Source organism: Stegostoma tigrinum, chromosome 31 (genome assembly GCF_030684315.1).
Source record: "Stegostoma tigrinum isolate sSteTig4 chromosome 31, sSteTig4.hap1, whole genome shotgun sequence".
Classification (NCBI taxonomy): domain Eukaryota; kingdom Metazoa; phylum Chordata; class Chondrichthyes; order Orectolobiformes; family Stegostomatidae; genus Stegostoma; species Stegostoma tigrinum.
Genome location: NC_081384.1, coordinates 10,656,549 through 10,678,304, shown reverse-complemented (window position 1 = coordinate 10,678,304; position 21,756 = coordinate 10,656,549). Strand labels below are relative to the sequence as shown.

Here is a 21,756-nt window from a genome sequence, read left to right as displayed (position 1 = left end):
GAACCTCTAGATGTAGAAATGTAAGTATCTACTTATTTCTCACATTAAGGCCTTGCACAACCTGATTGACTATAGTACAACCACTTATATTTAAACAGCACACTTAACATAATAAAACATCCCAAGTCACTTCACAGGAGCATTGTAATGAATGATAGTGGGCGACATAGGGCAGATGGCCAAACAATTTGTCAATGAGGTAGATTTTAATTAAGAGGGGAAGAAGTGTAAGTTATTTTCTTCTTTCATGGAATCTGTGTTTTTCTGGAAAGGCCAACATTTGTTGCCTGTGCCTAATCACCCTTGAATTTCAGAGAAATGGGTTTCAGAGGCCCAAGTCAGTGGGCATTTAAGTCGATCACGTTGCTGTGGGTCTGGAGTCACATGTAGGCCAGACCGGGCAAGGATGGCAGATTCCTTGCCCTAAAGGATATTAATGAGCCAGATGAGTTTTTACAACAATCAGTGTTGGTTTTATGGTCACTATTACTGTCACTAGTTTTACATTCTAAAATTATTAAACAAATGTAAATTAATCAAGCGTCATGATTGTATTTGTAGCCTTGTCCTGAAACGATTAACCTGGCCTTCTGAATGCTAAGCTGGTGGTAATATAGTTATAGCACCATTTCCACTGCGTTGCACAATTGTAGGGATTGATGACATAGCTACCAATGGTGAGAAAATATAATTGTTCCGAATCTTCCCTTTGAAGGAATAATTACCCTTGCCCCTCAAATGCCGTTTCATTTGTCATGTTAACCAGTTGTTACACAGAGGGGAGCGTGTCGCATCAATGCAACCTCTCACTGAAACAGTGTGCAGAAGTCAAGATCCTTCTAACTGAGGAAGTTATCTTTCTTCTTGCTGGTGGAGGTGCAGTTTGGCTGAAAAGCTTTTTTTCAATATAGCCAAGGATATCATCATCGTGGAAATTACACAATAATTATTTTCCTCACCACTCCCACTCAGAGGAAAGATTGCGAAATAACTTTGAACGAAGGGTGTTCCCTTGTAATGTCGTTGGAAATTCCCCAGTGTCTGCGAAGGGAGTTTTAAAAGTCAAAATCAGTACGAATAATGCCAGCATAGCCCTGAGCTTGGCAAGGGCAGAAGCGAAGTAAACAGCGACCGTCTGTCGGATATCACTGTCGTGTGTTTGGGGCGTGTTATCAGAGTGAGTGTCCCATTACTGTGAAGCTGCACGGAAGTATTGCTTTCACATGCATTTGTGTGAGAGAGAGCCGCCAGCTGGGCTGGGTTGAGGCCGGGGGGTGATAGTGATGAGTGGGAGCGTGTAGTGCAAGAGAATGGTGAGGAGCAGGGAGAAAGGTGTGTGTTAGAGAGAGAGAGGGAATAGATGGGTAGAGAGTAGAGCTGTGCACAGAGCTCTATGGTAATTGGGCAGAGGAGGGGGAGGGAAACGGGAAGGAGAGTGAGTTGGAAAAGAGAGGGAGAAGAATAGATAGAATAGAGCGGAAGAGAAGGGAGGGATAAAATAGAGATAACACAGTGTTATCTCTGACTCCAGCTTCGGCAGTTCTTACCACCTCTGAGGGATAAAATAGAGGTGTGAGAACGAAGTGTTTGAAGAGAGCTGGAAAAAGAGAGTAGGGTAGATGGCGAAAGAAAAAAAAATGGAAAGAATGTAGAAAAAGAGAAAAGAATGAGGGAATGGGAGAGGAGACTTCCGTTTTATTCATGACCAACCAGTGTTGCTCCAGGATTTTGCTCAGTAGCAGTAGATTTCCAAGTCAGAATTATGCATTTGTGTGTTGGAAAGTGCTACCGAAGGAGCTGTGGCAAGTTGCTGCACAGTACATTGTAGATGTTACATACCGTAACCATTGGTGATGGAGGGAGTGAATGCTTACAATAGTGAATACAGTGCTGCTCAAGTGGGCCCCTTTGTGTTGCATGATGCTGAGTTTCTTAAATATTTTCCTTGAACTCAAGCAGAGGGTGTTCCACCACACTGTTACCTCTGCCTTTTAGATAGTGGGTAAGGCTTTAGGAAGTCAGGAGGTGAGTAAGTTGCCAGAAGATCTGCAACTTCTGATCTTTTGTAGCCTCGGTATTTATATGGCTAGTCCAGTTCAGTTTCTGATCAATGATAATCCCCTGCATGTTAATTATGGCAAATCTAGTGTCTTTGAATGTCAAGTGGGATCATTATATTCTCTCTTATAGGGGATTATTATTTCCAGACATTTGTTTGGCAGGAATGTACTTATTGGCCCAAGCTTAGATATTGTTCAAGTCTTGCTGCATATGAATGTAGACTGCTTCAATATCTAAGGAGTTGTGACTCAACCTCACCACGGTGTACTCGTCAGCAAATGTCGCCACTTCTAACCTTATGGCTGAGGTTAATTATGAAGCAGCTAAAGATGGTTGGGTCTGGGACACTACCCTGAGGTTCTACTGCAGTGTCGTCCTGAGGCTGAGCAAATTGGCCTCCAATATCCACATGCTTTGTTTTCTGCATGTGGTATAAATATAAGCAACTGGAGAGAAGGGAAGAGAGAGAGAGAGAGAGAGAACGATGGAGCTGTACTTTCAGTTTTGAAAGGACAATTTTAGCCCATCCAATGGAAATGAGGAAGAAAAAGAATGTTGCTTGCACGTTTCCTCTTTTCCCAAGGGATCCTGCCGAGATTCCCACTGGATTGCAAGTGGCATCAGGAATCCTTGCCTGATGTTAACCTTATTAATAGATAATTGTCATGGTCCTATTACACACATTTACCTGCTGATTCCTCATGTCATGTTTCTTGTTGGGATCCAAGGGGAATGGGAGGGATGGGACTGTTGTGATTGTGTTTGAGTTTTCATTTTGGATTGTCTGAGGGTAGAGAGCATTAGGAATGCTCCTTGGACCCCAGAGGGAGGATTCCCGCCTCCCACCTACTTACCTACAATTCCTCCCTCTGGACCTACCTGCTTGATTAGCCTACCTATGCAGGTATGCCCTAGTGGTATTATTGCTGGACTATTAATCCCAAAACCCAGCTAATGTTCTGGTGATGTGGGTTTGAATCTTGCAATGGCAGATGGTGGAATTTGAATTCAATAAAAATATGGAATTAAAAGTCTAATGGTGACCAACATTGTTTGTTGTCAGGAAAAACCCACCTGGTTCACTGATGTCCTTGAGGGAAGGAAATTTATCATCCTTACCTGGTCTGGCCTACATGTGACTCCAGACCCACAGCAATGTTGTTGACTCTTAACTGCCCTCTGGGCAATTAGACATGGACAATAAATGCTGGGCCAGCCAGCAATGCCTACATTTTGTGAATGAATATAAAAAAGCAAATTCATAGATGATACAAAAATTGATTGGGCAGTAAATAGTGAGTAGGATAGTCTTAGATTACAGGAGGATATAAATGGGCTGGTCAGGTGGGCTGATCAGTGACAAATATAATTAGTGTGCATGTCCACTTGTCTCTTAAAGTATCAGGTGGATAAAATGAAAACATTGTTTAGGCCACAGATCAGAATTGTGTGCAGTTCTGGAATCCACATAACACCAGGGATATGATTGCACTGGAGAGATTGCAGAGGCAATTTAACAGAATGGTACCTGGGCCGGAGAACTTTGGTTCTGAACAGAGACTGGATAAAGTGGGATGGTTTTCCATAGAGCAGAGGAGATTGAGAGGGGAACGTAGTTGAGATGTATAAAATTATGAGGAGCATAGATAGACAGGAAGAAATGTTTCCCCTTGCTGGAGAGATCATGGATTTACGGTAAGGGGGAAGGAGGCTTAGTGGGATGTGAGGAAAAGCTTTATCAGCCAGAGAATTGGTGGGAATCTGGAACTTACTATGGTCTGTAAGTGCGATTGAGGTAGAAACCCTCATAACATTTAAGAAGTATTTAGACGTATATATGCAAGGCTATGGGCCAAGTGCTGGAAAATAGGATGAGTTTAGTTGGGCCAGTGCTAATGGGAACTGCAGATGCTGGAGAATCCAAGATAACGAAGTGTGGAGCTGGATGAACACAGCAGGCCAAGCAGCATCTCAGGAGCACAAAAGCTGACGTTTCGGGCCTAGACCCTTCATCAGAGAGGGGGATGGGGAGAGGGAACTGGAATAAATAGGGAGAAAGGGGGAGGCGGACCGAAGATGGAGAGAAAACAAGATAGTTGGAGAGGAGAGTAAACCAGCCCAGCCTGTCTCTGCTTCCCTAACCTGTTCTTCCTCTCACCCATCCCTTCCTCCCACCTCAAGCTGCACCTCCATTTCCTACCTACCACCTCATCCCACCTCCTTGACCTGTCCGTCTTCCCTGGACTGACTTATCCCCTCCCCCCCTCCTCACCTATACTCTCCTCTCTACCTATCTTGTTTTCTCTCCATCTTCGGTCCGCCTCCCCCTTTCTCCCTATTTATTCCAGTTCCCTCTCCCCATCCCCCTCTCTGATGAAGGGTCTAGGCCCAAAACGTCAGCTTTTGTGCTCCTGAGATGCTGCTTGGCCTGCTGTGTTCATCCAGCTCCACACTTTGTTATCTGAGTTTAGTTGGGCGGCTGTTTTTGACTGGTGTGGATGCGACGGGCCAAAGGGGCCTTTTCTGTGCTGCCAGCTGGGTAGATCTCCATGGCTCTATGGCCATTTATCTGAGTGCTACACATTGCCCAGCAACCCAAGAGCAGCAGCTGCCTGACAGCCCAGAATTTCAGTCATACTCACTTACCAGATGGATGGTGACGCTGCTGTGACACCCATTTTGACCTGTGCCCAGTTAACATTAAAATCTCAGTTTCAGTGTTTAAACACAGTCTGTGTACAGAATCTGTGTAACAAATACACTACTGTGAAATCACTCCAAGTGTTGCATTAATAATCCCTTTGGTCAGAATATCAGGAACAAAGCCATTCTACAGCTTTCTATGTTAGTGAGTAAGCTAGTCACTGTGGTGATTGTTTCAGAAGCTGTTATTTGAGAATGTTACAGCAAAGACCATCTTTTAACTTTGATGAATAGTATTAACATTTCATTAACACAATGCTAGCCTGAGGGTACTTGGTGTTAGTGAGTAATATCTGTATTGAGAAATTCTGGAGTGCTGTAATATATCAGATTCTTATTTTTTAACACTTTAACTGAACATTTTCTTGAGAGGAATTTCTGCCCATTCCACAAGCTGCCTTGTATTGAAAGCTAAGGAGACTTTGATTTCTTTTCCCAAATGTTCTCTTCTCTTGCTTGGTTGTAACTCACCTATATGTCTTCACATCTCTCTCTCTCTCTCTCTGGGTCTCTGTCTTTTTCTCTTTGGTATGCTTGTGTTCATTGGCCAGTGCAGTCCAAAGATGTGCAGATTAGGCGAATTGGCCATGCTAAATTGCTCGTAGTGTGTAGGAAGGTGTATATTGGGTGGGTTATTGGGGGATGGGTCTGGGCAGGATGCTCTAAGGTTCAGTGTGGACTCGTTGGGCCGAAGGGCCTATTTCCACACTGTCGGGATTCTAATTCTAAAATATAGCAGCTTGGAGGTCACGTTGTGGCTCTACAGGGCATTGGTCCGGACACTTTTGGAGTATTGTGTGCAATTCTGCTCTCCCTCCTATAGGAAATATGTTGTGAAACTTGAAAGGGTTCAGAAAGGATTTACAAGGATGTTGCCAGGGTTTGAGGGTTTGAGCTATAGGGAGAGGCTGAATAAGCTGGGGCTGTTCTCCCTGGAATGTTGGAGGTTGAGGGGTGACCTTACAGAGGTTTATAAAATCATGAGGGGGACAGATAGGGTAAATTTCATAGAATCTATACGGTGTGAAAACAGGCCATTCGGTCCAACATGTCCGCACCAACTCCCCAAAGACCATCCCACCCAGACACAGCCCCACCACCAATCCACCCAACCTACACATTCCTGAACACTACAGGCAAGTTATGGCCAATCCACCTAACCCGCACATCTTTGGACTCTTGGAGGAAACCAGATCACCCTGCAGAAACCCATGCAAACACAGGGAGAATGTGCAAACGCCACACAGACAGTCACCGAAGGCTAGAATTGAACCCTGGCGCCTGGTGCAGTCAGACAGCAGTGCTAACCACGGAGCCACTGTGCCACAAGGTCTTTTCCCTGGGGTGGGGCAATCCAAAACCAGAGATCATAGGTTTAAGTTGAGAGGGGAAGATGTAAAAGGGACCTTAAGGGCAACTTTTTCACGCAGAGGGTGGTGTGTGTATGAAATGAGCTGCCAGAGGGAGTGTTGAAGAATGGTATAATTACAACATTTAAAAGGCATCTAGATGGGTAAGTGAATCAGAAGGGTTTAGAGGGATATGGCTCAAATGCTGGGAAATGGGACGAGATTCGTATAGGATAACAGGTTGGCATGGACGAGTTGGACCGAAGGATCTGATCCTGTGCCTCTATGACTCTCTCTCTACATTCTCTTGTTCCATTGTGAATTCAGTTTGCTCTGTTTCACTCCATCACTTTCGTCATTTAATCACTCCTGCCTTCGCAGGTATTGCAGATCAGGTATTGCAGTATTTGTTATTTCTATGAAAGTTTCCCCAGCTCTTTTGCAGTCACAGTACATTTTCCAGTAGCAACAACTTTCATTTATTTAGTGCCTTTAGTAAAATATCTTAAATGCTTCACAGGAGTGCCATGAGGAATGTTGGAACAGAAATAGGCCATTTAGCCCTTCAAGCCTGTTCCACCATTCAATGAGATCATGGTTGATCTGTTGCACACCTCCATACACTTGCCTTTGGCCCATGTCCCTTAATACCCCATCTTAACAAAAAAGTTATCTATTTAGGTTTAAAATTAACAAATTATGCAGCAACTACTGCCCTTTGTGGAAGAGAGTTCTAAACTTTTACCACACTTTCTGTGTGGAAATGCCGCCTAAAATTTCTCCTAAATAGTCTGGCCTTAATTCTCAGACTGTGCCCCCAGTTCTGGAATCCCCAGCCAGTGGAAATAGCTTATCTTTATTTACCCTATCTTTTTCTGTTAATATCTCAAAGACTTCAATCAGATCACTGCTTTACTATCTAAATGCTAGAGAAAACAGGCTTGATTTGTATAAGATAACAGAGTGTGGAGCTGGAGGAACACTGCAGGCCAGGCAGCATCAGAGGAGCAGGAAACCTGATGTTTCGGGTTGGGACCCTTCTTCAGAAGCGGCTCTTATTGTATGTCAGCATCTCTCTGTCTCTCTCTCTCTCTTTATTTGTCTCTGTTTGTGCCTGCTGCTTTTCTATCTCTTCTCTATTTAGTCTACAATGTGCAATGTCTTGGAGTGGTTGAAACAATGGCACTCATTGACTCTGTTAGCAACCAATTTACAAACATCTTGATGTTGAAATGCTGACTACACTGTTCAACTCCGTACATGATGCTATCCCCCACCGTCCCTGTAACCTCCTTCAGCCCTGCTCCTCTCTGAGCTCTGCAACAATCGAAACTAGGTCCCTTCCCCTTCCACTACTTCCTGAATTATTCACTGACCTGTAAAATATTCTGTCTAAATCTCGTTGTACCTTCCTGTTTACAGACCTTCCTTTAAAGCTGCGGCTTTGACTAAGTTTTTTGTTCATCTGTCATAACGTATCAGTCTTTGGCATAATGTGAACTATTGTCTGATGATGCTTCTATGAAGTGCCTACATTAAAGGTGTAATCTGAATGCAAACTGTTGAATGAATAGATTCTTACTTCACTAATCTTCCATGTCACTTAATTCCCAGTGTTCCCCTGGAAATTGTATCAGAGATAATGGGAACTGCAGATGCTGGAGAATCCAAGACAACAAAGTGTGAAGCTGGATGAACACAGCGGGCCAAGCAGCATCTCAGGAGCACAAAAGCTGATGTTTCGGGTCTGGACCCTTCATCAGAGAGGGGGATGGGGAGAGGGAACTGGAATAAATAGGGAGAGGGGGGAGGCGGACCGAAGATGGAGGGAAAAGAAGACAGGTGGAGAGGAGAGTACAGGTGGGGAGGTAGGGAGGGGATAGGTCAAGGAGGTGGGAATTACCATTATTGAGATAGATGTCACCTCAATGCATCCACTGGGTTACAGACTGTGCCAGTCCATACCATCTGATGGTGCTTCACTGAACATGCATTTTCTCTCATTTTAGGATGTTTCGAAAAACAGTAAGGCACTTCGTTGATCAAATTGATTCTGGAGGTGGGCTGATCCCAGCCACCAGTGCTTATGGCTCTGAGAGGTTTAAGCCTCTGTGTCTGGTTTACAGGAAAACAACTGGTCCATTCTGGAGAAAACCAAAGTATTGCCCCACTGATTTCGAACTGAAACATATACTGGATGATGAAGACAACTTGGTATCAGGTGAATTATTTCCTGTGTTTGTGTGTGTTCATTGAACAATGTTGTCAGTGTCTTTGTGAGTGCTGAGGGTTGGCATCTTTTGTGAGTTCTTCTCAGTCCTTTTGCTTGCTCAAGCATTTTTATCTCTTTTTCTGGAAATGTTGACACTTTTATTGATTTACCAGTCCCTCTGACAGCTGACCCAAATGGGCAGCCTTCACATGTGGGCCAGATTGTGAGTTGGACATTTGTGGGTTCAAGCCTTACCTGGGCGTTTAATCTGTGGTGACACTTTATGACAACAATGAGAAAATGCTGTAGAGGCAGGTGTCCTCACATTTTAACTGAGGCCTGTCTGGCCTCTCAGCTGGGAGTGAAAGATCCCATTGCACTATGTTGATGAAAAGCAACGAAGATCAGCCAGGTATCCCAGATAATATTTATCCCACAACAAATATCAATGGGAAACAGATTGCCTGGTCATTTCCACATTACTTTTTGTGGGAGCTTGCCATGCACAAATGATTTACAATATGACAATGACTCAACATCAAAAGTATTTCATTGGATGCATATCATTCTGGGATGTTCTGTTCATGAATACCAGTCCTTCCTCTGCTAGGCACAGTGATAGATTCATACCGCATGGCAACAGGCCCTTTAGTCCAACAGCCAATGCCAAACATAATCCCAAACTAAACTAGTCCAACCCGCCTGCTCCTAGCCCATATCCCTACAAACCTTTTCCTATTCATATACTTATGTAAGTGTCTTTTAAACATTGTAACTGTGCTCACATCCACCATTTCATCTCATCTTCCTTTCTCCAACATCTTTGTATGTGCATCTGACATCTAGCGTCTGCATATGATTAAGATTCACAGGGTGACTTTGAGTTAGAACATAGAACATAGAACATTACAGCACAGTACAGGCCCTTTGGCCCTCGATGTTGTGCCGACGTGTCATACCGATCTCAAGCCCATCTAACCTACAGTATTCCATGTACGTCCATATGCTTATCCAATGACGACTTAAATGTACCTAAAGTTGGCGAATCTACTACCGTTGCAGGCAAAGCATTCCATTCCCTTACTACTCTCTGAGTAAAGAAACTACCTCTGACATCTGTCCTATATCTTTCACCCCTCAATTTAAAGCTATGCCCCCTTGTGCTCACCGTCACCATCCTAGGAAAAAGGCTCTCCCTATCCACCCTATCTAACCCTCTGATTATTTTATATATTTCAATTAAGTCACCTCTCAACCTTCTTCTCTCTAATGAAAACAGCCTCAAGTCCCTCAGCCTTTCCTCATAAGACCTTCCCTCCATACCAGGCAACATCCTAGTAAATCTCCTCTGCATCCTTTCCAAAGCTTCCACTTCCTTCTTATAATGCGGTGACCAGTACTGTACACAATACTCCAAGTGCGGCCGCACCAGAGTTTTGTACAGCTTCACCATAACCTCTTGGTTCCGGAACTCGATCCCTCTATTAATAAAAGCTAAAACACTGTATGCCTTCTTAACAACCCTGTCAACCTGGGTGGCAACTTTCAAGGATCTGTGTACATGGACACCGAGATCTCTCTGCTCATCTACACTACTAAGAATCTTACCATTAGCCCTGTACTTTGCCTTCTGGTTACTCCTACCAAAGTGCATCACCTCACACTTGTCTGCATTAAACTCCATTTGCCACCTCTCAGCCCAGCTCGCAGCTTATCTATGTCTCTCTGCAACCTATAGCATCCTTCGTCACTGTCCACAACTCCACCGACCTTAGTGTCGTCTGCAAATTTACTAACCCATCCTTCTACGCCCTCATCCAGGTCATTTATAAAAATGACAAACAGCAGTGGACCCAACACCGACCCTTGCGGTACACCACTAGTAACTGGTCTCCAGGATGAACATTTTCCATCAACTGCCACCCTCTGTCTTCTTTCAGCAAGCCAATTTCTGATCCAAACTGCTATATCTCCCACAATTCCATTCCTCTGCATTTTGTACAATAGCCTATTGTGGGGAACCTTATTGAACGCCTTGCTGAAATCCATATACACCACATCAACCGGTTTACTCTCATCTACCAATTTTTCTGTTTCGGCATTTGGACTAATAGCAATTTCCTAAGAGAAGCCTCAACTGAGACCGCCTAACTCAACACAGACTATCCTGGGCTTTCATGCCTACAGTTCAGAAGCTCATTATGTGGTGATCCTATTTGGGGAGCATTCTTTGAAATCCCAATTTATTTTATGCTTTATTATTATCAATAGCTGCAGGAACGTTGGTCAGAATTATGGAAGAAAACTTTAAACAGTCTGGCCTAAAGCAATTTGTGATTTAAGTCTTTGATCTCACTAAACAATTTCTCAGAACTGTGTTGCTACATAACAGAATCAGTCAGAGCCATGGGAGAATAGTGTGACTATAGAGTGGGGAAGTGAGAAAGGGTCAGTGTGTGGTGGAAAGAATTGGAATCTAAAGGAGATTCAGTCTAGGCCTCAGGTCACAGTATTTCTACGGAGCTGGGAAGAGACCAACAATTCTCTCTTTTCCTCAGAGGGGTTACGTTCAACAACTATGATTTCAGAAAATCTGAATCTGATTGAATATCCTTGAAGGAGAAATACAACAGGCACAGAAAATAATTAAGACACCATTCTGGGCCCAATCTTAAATTAGGCTTGGACTCTCATTTCAGTGTAAGTGTTGGGCACCAGAAAGATCACAAGGAGGCACTGACACATGATCATTTTAGACTGGGCAAATTCTTGGCAGATTATTACAGTGATACATTACTACTATATTACTATTTGGGGGACCAGATTGTAATTCTGCATCAGTGAATGACTTTTCATCCAAGTTAAAATCATGGCCATGATTTGTGAAGAACTTTTTACATAGGTGACAGTTCTACACCTTGACAGGCTTTTCTTTTACTCACTCATGGGGCATGGGCATTGCATTCTGGTCAGCATTTATCGCCTGTCCCTAGTTGCTCCCTGAGAATCTGGTGGAGAGCTGCTTCTTTGAACCACTGTGTTCTGTGTGCTGTAGGTATTGTCACAATGCCCTCAGGGAGGGAATTCCAGGATTTTGATCCAGTGACAATGAGCTAATGGTGACATATTTCCAAGTTAGGATGGTGCGTGCACTAGTGGGGAACTTGTATGTGGCGATGCTACCATTTATATGCTGCCCTTGTCCTTCTAGAAGGAAGTGGTTGTCTGAGAATCTCAGAATTACAGCAGTGCATCTTGTGGATAGCACCTACTGCTGCTACAGAGCAATGGTGTTGGAGGGAGGGAGTGTTTGTGGATGCTGTGCCAATCAAGCTTTCTCCTGGATTTGTCAAGTTTCTTGAGTATGTTTGGGACACTCCAGGCAAGCCTAACTCTATATTTACTCAATAATGATGACATTGCATCGCTGTCATGAGCAAACAAAATTGCACAGTCACAAATCTGCTGCTTCCCTATTTAGACCAACACTGTGTAGTGTGTAAGGAGCTCAGAAGTAATTAACCATGAACCAATTATTACATGTCATGTTCCAGGTGCCACAGTCTTGGTTGCAGTAGAGAGTAATTGACATAATAAGATGCTGGTTTAATGTAGTCTATGCACCAAGCAGCTAACAAAGCTGTATTGAACAAAAAGAGCTCTAAACTTTCAGACTCTAAAGAGTATTTTGTTAAACTCAGGAATAAGCAATCAGCTTAGAAAATAAACCCATTTCAGTTTGGAATTTTCAAAAGGTTTTACAAAACTACATGTTTGTTGTTTTTTTGCCATTCCCTCAATCTTCTGCCTTCTGTGTGTGTTTCTTTGCTTTGTGCTGCTATCTGTAATAGCAAGGTGCTACCATCAACTCCAGTACCATTGGGAAAGAGATTGTGTCTAGCAATTGCTGCTGTAACTGAGTGAACCAGATGCAAAACTAAATACCAATGGAGGAAATGCCAGCCTGTGCTACACTTTAATAAGCATTTCACCTCATTTCATATAGTTCAGCAGGAGGAGATGTCCTTCAGTTTCTCGGAGACAGTGGATGGGCTCATCAAGGGAAAGGCAAAAGTCACTTTCGAATCAATCACAGGAAAGGTTGAAGGTTTGAAAGCCGAATGTGCCACGATTCAACTACGAGGAGCCCAACGACTTCATGTCAATGTCCCAGAGCTAATCAAAAGCCTGAAAGATCGGTAAAGTACACTAATGAGAATATACACATAGAGCCATTTTAGAAATGTTACTTGAGAAAGGATCTGTTGCTACCCTAAGACGAAAGGACAATACTGGCTGGCCCAACAGGTCTGCCTCAACTCGAGTTGGGTAAGGCAACACTGATTCTGCCCTCCGTGACCGAGCTAGTTGTTTGTCAGGAGAGAACATGTCGACCGTTTGTAAACTTGCATCTAAACAAATTCTGTGTATATTAAATTGAGCTTTGAAAGGCATTAAAAGAATATTTTTGAATGGGAGGTTCATCGCAACTTCTGAAAGTAAATTACATTCTTAATCATCTTAATTGAAAGAGCAGTACAGAACAGAAAAGGGCCATTTGGGGCATCGGATCTTTACTAGTTTCTTCAAGGTCCGTTTGGTTTTACCTCCCAACACCCCGCTCCCGTCCCACACATCCTTGCAATAGCTTCTCCTTTAACAACTGATTTTGTAAAGGTGACTACTGGGACTGCCAGGCAGTGTTTCCAAATCCGAGATAATCGTTTGTCTTCGTGTTGTCTCTGGTATAAAAACTCTGATCATCCACCTTTCATCAATTTGAAACAGTTTCTGTTTATTTACTCAAGCTAAACCCTTTAGTAATCTTTGTCATTGCTCCAATAGGTCAATGAGTGGAATAGACCCACGGGTACGCAGAGAAGCGATCGGGGAGGCCTGTCATTTCCTGCCACCAGCCTGCTCACTGTTTTAATGATGTGGTCCTGCTTTGGGGCCATTTTTGGAGAGGCTGGTTGAGGCATGTCAGTGTGAGGGAACTGATTGGTTATACTCCCACAAGCAGCTTTTAGTTAGCCCATCTAGACCAGTGTGCAGGCATGGGACAGTCAGCAGTTGTGATTCCTCACTGAGGTGAAATCTCAGCTGAAGAATGGAAGTGGTTTCCTGATGTCAGACCGGAGAGCCAGTACTTCATCCATCAGTTTAACCTTCCACCCACTAGCCCCATTCTAACCTCTTGGCTGTACTTGCAAGATGGCTAGAGCTGTGCCTATACATACCCTGTGGAGGGTGCACATCCTCTGAGATGAATGTCAGGCAGCCGTGGTCTGTTTTCAAGTTATTGCAAAGTCTGCAGGGAATAAAATAAGTTTCGTTCTTAATCTACGTGGCAGTGCAGAACAGAAAAGGGCCATCAAATCCGTACCGCTCCTTTGAGGCCCATTTTGTTTCACTCCCTCCCTCTTTCCACAAATCCTTGCAATTATTCTTCATCCAAGAGTTGATCTTTTGAAAGTGACTGCTGAGTCTCCCAAACCTACCTCAGCTGCTTGCATCTCTGACAGTGGGCTGCCAATGTTTCAGCAGGAGTACTTCTTATTGATGCTGTAACCAGCCTGGCATCTTTTATTAGATAGGCAACCCTTCAATGGCAGTTAGAGATGGCACAGCCAGCAATGCCCACATCTCCTGAAAGAATAACTTGAAAATATGGTGGTACTTATTGGTCCAGGTTCCATGTTCCTTAAAAGTGGAGTCACAGGTAGACAGGGCAGTGAAAAAGATGTTTGGTATGCTTGCCTTTATTGGACTGTGCATTGAGCATTGGAGTTGGGAGGTCATGTTGCAGCTGTATAGAACATTGGTTAGGTCACTATTGGAATAAGGCATGCCAATTCTGGTCTCCCTCCTATAGGAAAAATGTTGTGAAACTTAAAAGGGTTCAGAAAAGGTTAATACGGATATTGCCAGGATTGGAGGGTTTGAGCTTTAGGGAGAGGCCGAATAGGCTGGGTTATTTTTCCTGGAGTGTCGGAGGTTGAGGGGTGACCCTGTAGATGTTTATAACATCATGAGGGGAATGGATAGGTTGAACAGCCATGGTCTTTTCCCAGGGGTGGGGGAGTCCAAAACTAGAGGACATAGGTTTAAGATGAGAGGGGAAAGATTTAAAAGGGACTTGAGGGATAACTTTTTCACACAGAGGGTGGTGCGTGTATGGAATGATCTGCCAGAGGAAGTGATGGAAGTATGTATAATTACAGCATTTAAAAGGCATCTGGATGCATATATGAATAGGAAGGATTTAGAGAAATACGGGCCAAATAGGACTGGATTTATTTTGGGTATCTGGTCAGCATGGACGAGTTGGACTGAATGGTCTGTTTCCATACTGTATATCTCTATGACTGTATGACTTCTCCTCAGGAATTGCTCTCTGGTCCTGCACCAGTAAGAATGGGCTCCTGACCCACATGTCACAGAATCACAGAATTGTTACAGAGCAGGAGGAGGCTATTCGCACTATCATAAGCCCATGGTTCTATCCCCTAGTGCCTTTTCCCAATATACCTGCACATTATTTCTGTGCAAATAACCACCCAACGGAATGCCTCAAATGAACCTGCCTCCACCACATTTCCTCCTGTGGGTGGGTTTGAGAGTCACAAATTAAAATTCACCCCATTCCTCATTGGCTGATGCTTGACATGTCTCTGGCGCGAGAGCTAACACCTTGGTTTGGGTACCAGGGTTTCTGGCATTTTTGTAGAATGAATGTTCTGAAATCCCACTCACTTACAATTCTCTTCTGTTTTCAGAAAAGTTGGACCTTCATGGAAGCTGATTAAAAATAGTTACTCAGGAGATCTCTGCATCGTAACTGAAACATTAATGTCTGAAGAGCCCATCTCACTTAAGAAGTTTAACAAGGGAGAATCAAAAGTGTACGTCGCATTGTCTGACATCTCTAAGGTACAGATGTCTGCATGAAGTAGCTGATGGCTCTGAGAAAGTAGCCATTAGGACTGCTGTAGTTTCTGAGTAACTAAGATCAATGAAAGGGAAATAATATTTTCAGTTATAAAGCGATCTACTAAAACGGTCCCACAAAGATGTCTTACAATAGAACAATCTCACCACACACCTAGCAGCATTTATATAGCATCTTTCATGATGTCTGTCATGGTGAATAGTTTAATAGCTTAGTGATTGATTATGAGAGTCTGATAACTGATCTATGCTCACTGTGCTTGATTGGTGAAGCCTGGATGATGACTGAGGGCTAGAGCAAACAGAGACGTTGCTAGAAGGTGAGGTGTAAGCATGATGCAGATATTTTGTAATCATGATGACCAACTCTCGAAGAAGTAAATGAGTACCCTTTGGTGTTGGGGACCATAGAAGAGGGTAAGGGATGCAGGGTGTCTGTGCTGTCCAGATAGAAGGAGTGTGGATGTTGTGGGAAGTATACTCTGCAGACCAGGGCGGTGCGGTGGTACAACTAGACAGCTGAGAGGGTAGCTCAGTTCATACGTGGAACTATACACTCTGCATTTCCACAAATCCAGGAAGTTCAGAATCGGAGTACGGGAGTCACACAAGCAGTGTCCGTGTCACTGTTGGGAAAATTTGCTGCAAAGAACATCCCAACAGCAAACAACCTGAGGCACAAGGCGATCACCTCAATCAGGAGTCAACAACATTCCCTTTAAGCTGCGTGGCCACTTCCATGCAGAGTTTGGCTTCCCAAAACACCATCCCCAGAATTCTGGAAGCTGTGCCACACACAAGCCTTGGAGATGCACACAGATGAAAATAAAATTAACACAAACAGTGCAGGATGGTCCCGCAAAATTCAAAGTAGTTGACCACTGTGTTTGAAGCTGTTAGAAAAGAATGCCGAGTCTGCATTATTCTGAGAAGTCGAAAATGTACAGGCAACTAGCACAGCACGTCATCCTGTGACAACATTTACAGGAATGCATGTAATTCTGGTCAGCGCGGTTTTGCAAAGAGACAAAGGCAGTGGAGAGAGTTCAGAGAACTTAGAAGGACAGTACCAGGGTATTGGGTACCCTGCGCGGGAATCAGGAAAGGATTGACAAACTCTGAATCTTTTCTGTTTACAAATGAAGGCTGAGGAGGAATCATGTTAGAAGATTTTAAAATGATAACATGTTCTGATACTTCAGATATAGTGAGATCTGTTTGTGGGGAGGAGTAATAACTGGAGATAATTAATATAAGGTGTTCAGCAAGAAATTTAGGGAATTCAGAAGAAACTTCTTTAGACAAACAGTGATGAGAAGCTTGTGAAATGATTGAAATGAATTAAAGGTAAAGTCACCATAAACTTACCAGATCATTGGAGAGATGACTGGTGTTAGTTTAACCTGAGGGACACTGTGCCTCGGTTGAGGGGACAGGTTGAGAAGGACAGTCCTTCATGCTAACCTCAGCTGGTGCAGGAATTGAGCCCAGTGTTGGTATTACTCTGCATTATAAACCAGCAGTCCAGCCAACTGAGTTAACCAAAGCAGATAGTATAGATGTATTTACGGAGAAGCTAGACAAGCATTGGATAGAGATGAGATTATTATATTTTTGGCAGTACAGACTTGATGGGCTGCAGGACCTCTTCTGTACTGTATGGTACTAGATAGTTATAACCTTGAAAGGTGGAGGAGGTTTGCGTGGAGATTTGGATTGCTTAGACTGAATGGCCTGTTTCTGTGCTGCATGACTGTTGTACTCCAGTGTAAAACTTAGCACCAAGAACCATTTGGAGGTATTAGAGCCAGTAAATTTGGGCCATGCTAAATTGCCCTGTTGTGACCAGGGATGTGTAGGCTAAGTGGATTCGGCATGGCAAATACAGGGTTACAAGAATAGGGTGGGGTGCTGTATCTAGGTGGGATGCTATTTGAAGGGTCGGTAAATATTTGATGGGCTGAGTGTCATCTTTCTGTACTGTAGAGGTTATATGATTCTAAATCGAATGTTTGATCACAAACAGTTTCAAAGAATTCTAAACAGGGACCAAGAGCCCAGAAGTTTAGAGAGGGAATTTAGAGAGCTCTGATCGAAGAGATGGCCTGTAGAGGTGGGTGAATAAATTTCAGGGAGTGCAAAAGGCCCGAATGAGAGGGGAACAGAGGTCACTCAGGGTCAGAGGGCCTTGTGCAGGTTATAGAGATGGAGTGGGGCAAGGCCATGGAGGGATTTGAAGACAATACAGACACTATCCATTCCGCCTGAGCTTACGTAATGAAGTCGTTTTCAACTAGTGAGCTATGGCTAGGTGAGACCGGTACTACAAAATAACTGGGAAGCAACACTGCTTTACCTGAGTGTCAAGGCTGCATAGCGCTTCTGATCTCTTGCAGAGCCTCAGTGTCTATAGTTGAAGGTGGTATTCACTGACACCAAAAACTCCCATCAACTGTACATGTGCAGGCCTCCAAAGCTGTAAATGCATAGTTTTTAACAGCCAAAGATAGGATATTTGAAACATTAATATTTTTCATCCTTCTTTAACTTGTTGGATGAACTGTGTTGCAAAGCTGTCTAGTAAGGCCATAACCAGAGGATATGTAAGTAAATGTGGACATTTGTGAGTCATCAATTCAGCTGCAAACAGTGGGTGTACTGTGGAACTTTTTGTCTCACTGAAGTGTGCCTGGGTACTGAACAGATTGGGAATGATCTATTGATCCTAGTGTCCTACAAGGGCAATAAACAAGATTAAAAAGCAAGGCAATTAGCAGGGTGAAGATATTCAACAGTCTGCCCTGACCCCAGCTTTGGCGAACAAAACAAGTACAGGAGAGAACTAAGGTTAACATTAACACTGAGCAGAATCTAGGATAGGAAACTGTAAAAAAACAAAGCAAAGAAATGAGGAAGCTGAAGATCTGAAACAAAAATGGAAATTGCTATAGAAACTCAGCAGGTCTGGCAGCATCCATGGAGGAGAAAAACTGTTAACATTTAGGGTTCAGTGCCCATTCGAAACAAATAGATTTTTAAGGCACTTAGATAAATCCCTGGATTCACAGAACAACCTAAACAAGTGATTCATGCTTCTTGATTTCTGTAGAGCGGTAGGTCTGATTGGACTGTACTTCATGCATGTTTACTTTTAATGAGTATACTTTTTCTCAGGCAGGTACAGAGTGCGCTCTTTTGACTGAGAGAACAATGGAGATTCCCAAGGGAGCAGTCCTCGCCTACAAAGTGTGGGACTTGACTGTATCAGAAGATGACACACTCTGTAAGTGATTGAGCATTTTCCTGTTTCCACCTTCCCTAAGCCAGATCCATATGTCTTCTAAAGGTTTATGACGGAAACCCTCCTTTAGAGCTGTGGTATTTGCCTGGAAGTGTGGTGGAGGCAGATTTAATTGAGACCTTCAGGAGACCAGATGGTGAGTATTTAAATCAAAATAACGTGTGATATTACAAGGAAAAGGCAGGAAAATGGCATTGTGGGAAAGTGCTCCGAGAGTCAGTACAGACCTGATAGGCTGAATGGCCTGGAAACAATTCAGTGATTCAGTTCTTCGCAGTAAATGGCATCTCGATTCTGGCTGGCCTTGGCTTTTTAAATTGCCCAAATGTTTGCCATAGTGGAAAAACCATGGCAAAAGCCAATTCAGAAAAGAAGAAGAACATTCTTGCTATTGAGGGACTACAGTGAAGGTTCACTAGACGGATTCCCAGGATGTTAGGACTGACGTAGAAGAAATACTGGATCAACTGGTTTTGTACTCATTGGAATTTAGAAGAATGAGGGGGGAATCTCATAGAAACATAAAGAATCCTGATGGGCATGGACAGGCTAGATGTGGGAAGCATATTCCTGATGTTGGGAAAGTCCATAACTAGGGGTCACAGTCTAAGAATAAGGGATAAGCCATTCAGGACTGCGATGAGGAAGAATATCTTCACTCAGAGAGTTGTGAACCTGTGGAAGTCTCTACACAGAAAGTTGTCAGGGCCAGTTCATTAGATATATTCAAGAGGGAGCTGGACCTGGACCTTGCAGCTAAAGGGATATCGGGGTATGGAGGGAAAGCGGGAGTGGGAGACTGAAATTGCATGATCAGCCATGATCATATTGAATGGTGGTACAGGCTTGAAGGGCTGAATGGCCCACTCCTGCACCTATTTTCTTTATTTCTCTGTTTAAAAAAAACTGCAGAGATATGAGTTCAAATCCTACCGCGACAAATGGTGAAATATAAATTCATTGCATTTTTCAAAAAGTATGGAAAAAAAGGTATTCTCAGTAATGGCGACTATGAAATTACTAAAGCGCTCAGCTAGCTGGATGGCTGGTTTGCGATATAGCGTGATGTGGCTAACATTCAGTTCCCATGTCAGCTAAAGTTTCCACAAAGAGCTCTACATCTCAACCTCTCCCCTCGCTCAAGCTGCCTGACCCAAGGATTAAACCAGTTCTCTCTCTCTCTCTCTCTCTCTCTCTGTCCCTCTCTCTCCAATGAGAGAACAGCTTGATGATCCAGTCGGACTACAGTAGTGACGTCACCTTCACCGACTATGAGAGTACCAGGCTGTGGTGATATAAAACAAAGAAGTGCAGATGCCAGAAATCTGAGACAAGCAAAAACAAAGTGCTGGAAAGGCTCAGCAGGCCTGGCAGCATCTGTGGAGAGAGAAGCAGAGTTAACATTTCAGGCCCAGTTCTGAAAATTAGTCACTGGACTCGAAATGTTAACTCTGTTTCCCTCACCACAGATGCTGCCCGGCCTGCTGAGCTTCTCCAGAATTCTCTGTTTTTGGTTCAGGGTTCCCGCATCCAGTGTATTAATCTTTATTTGAGTATTTACATTTTCCTTGGATTGGATCTTTACTGCTGACCCCCAGTGTTTATCTAGATAGTGAGAAATAATGAGAGATTTCCCAAATATAACCAAACTGAACAACCTCACTCAACAGCCCCATACACATGTAAGAGGGGCAGGACTGGCAGCTTAATGTTCCAGGGGAGAGATGGCATAGGAAGGATAGAAAAGGGGAAAAGTGAGGAGGGGGAGTGTTTTTTTTTTGGTTAAAGACAATAGTACGGTTGTACATAGGAAGGATATTGCTTGGAGAACATCCAGCTAAGTTATTTGGGTGGAACTGAGAAGTTAGGAAGGGATGATCACCTTATTGGGATTGTACTATAGGCCCCTCAATGGTCAATGGAAAATTGAGAAACAAATATATAGGAGATCTCAGGTATCTGTAAGAATAATAGGGTTGTAATGGTAGGGGATTTTAACTTTCCAAACATAGACTGGGACTGCCAAATTGTTAAGGGCTCGGATGGAGAGAAATTTGTTAAGAGTGTTAAAGAAAATGTTCTTACTCAATATGTGGATGTACCTGCAGGAGAAGGAGCAAAACTTGAATTTCTTTTGAGAAATAAGGCAGGACAAGTACCTAAGGTGTCAGTGGTGGAGCACATTGGGACCAGAGATCATAATTCTATTGGCTTTAAGATAATTATGGAAAACGATAGACCTGAAACTATATAGATCTAAAACTTAAATTTCTAAATTGGAATAAGGTCAATTTTGATGCTATTGGGAAAGAACTTGCAAAAAATTATTGGGAGAGGTTATTTGCTAGTAAAGGGACTCTCAGAAAGTGGCAGGACTTCAAAAATGAGATGACGAGAACTCAGTATATTCCTGTTAGTGTGAAGGGAAAGACTGGTAGGTGTAGGAAATGCTGGATGACTGCAGAAATTGAGGCTGGTCAAGAAAAAGAAGGAGGCTCATGTCAGGTATAGACAGCTGGGATCAAGTTAGTCCCTAGAGAAATATACTCAAGAGGGAAATCAGGAGGGTAAAAAGGAGACATGAGATACCTTTGCTAAATAGGATTAAGTAAATCCAAATAGATTCTACATATACGTTAAGGGAAAAAGAGTAACTAGGGAAAGAATTGTGCTCTTTACAGATCAATTTAGCCGTCTATGTATGGAACCACAGGAGATGGGAGAAGTACTGAACAAATGTTTTGTATCAGTATTTGCTGTGTAGAAGGACATGGAAGTTAGGGAACTTAAGAAAATAAATAGTGATACCTTGTAAGGTGTCCATATTACAGAACAGGAAGTGCTGGAGGTCTTAAAATGCATTAAGGCAAATAAATTCCTGGAACTTAATCAGGTGTGTACCAGAACTTTGTTGGAGAGAACTTTCAGGCCAGGGAAGAAATTGCTGGGCCCCTTACTGAGATATTTGTATCATCGACATCCACAGTGAGGTCCTAGAAGTCTGGAGGTGGCTAGTGTGGTGCCATTATTTAAGAAAGGCTGTAAGGAAAGGCAGGGAATATAGATTGTTGAGCATTACGTTGGTGGTGGGTAAATGGTTGGAGAGGACGCTGAGGGATAGGATTTACATGTATTTGGAAAAGCAAGGACTGATTAGGGGATGTCAACATGGTTTTGTG

General features: G+C 43.2%; 1 protein-coding gene across 5 annotated transcripts in view; it reads left to right on the top strand.

Moving 5' to 3' along the window:
* Positions 1-21,756, top strand: part of lrrc3ca (leucine rich repeat containing 3Ca) — a 177,647-nt gene that overhangs the window by 134,613 nt on the left and 21,278 nt on the right. For 2 of the 5 annotated variants that reach the window (XM_059638764.1, XM_048560807.2), the window contains exons 2-5: positions 8,123-8,334; positions 12,332-12,524; positions 15,105-15,258; positions 18,451-18,559. In XM_059638764.1, coding sequence (XP_059494747.1) covers positions 8,123-8,334; positions 12,332-12,524; positions 15,105-15,258; positions 18,451-18,559 — 668 coding nt within the window. Of the gene's footprint in view, positions 1-1,007; positions 1,178-8,122; positions 8,335-12,331; positions 12,525-15,104; positions 15,259-18,450; positions 18,560-21,756 lie in introns of those variants that run through there. The other 3 variants (XM_048560808.2, XM_048560809.2, XM_048560806.2) reach the window with 3 other exon arrangements.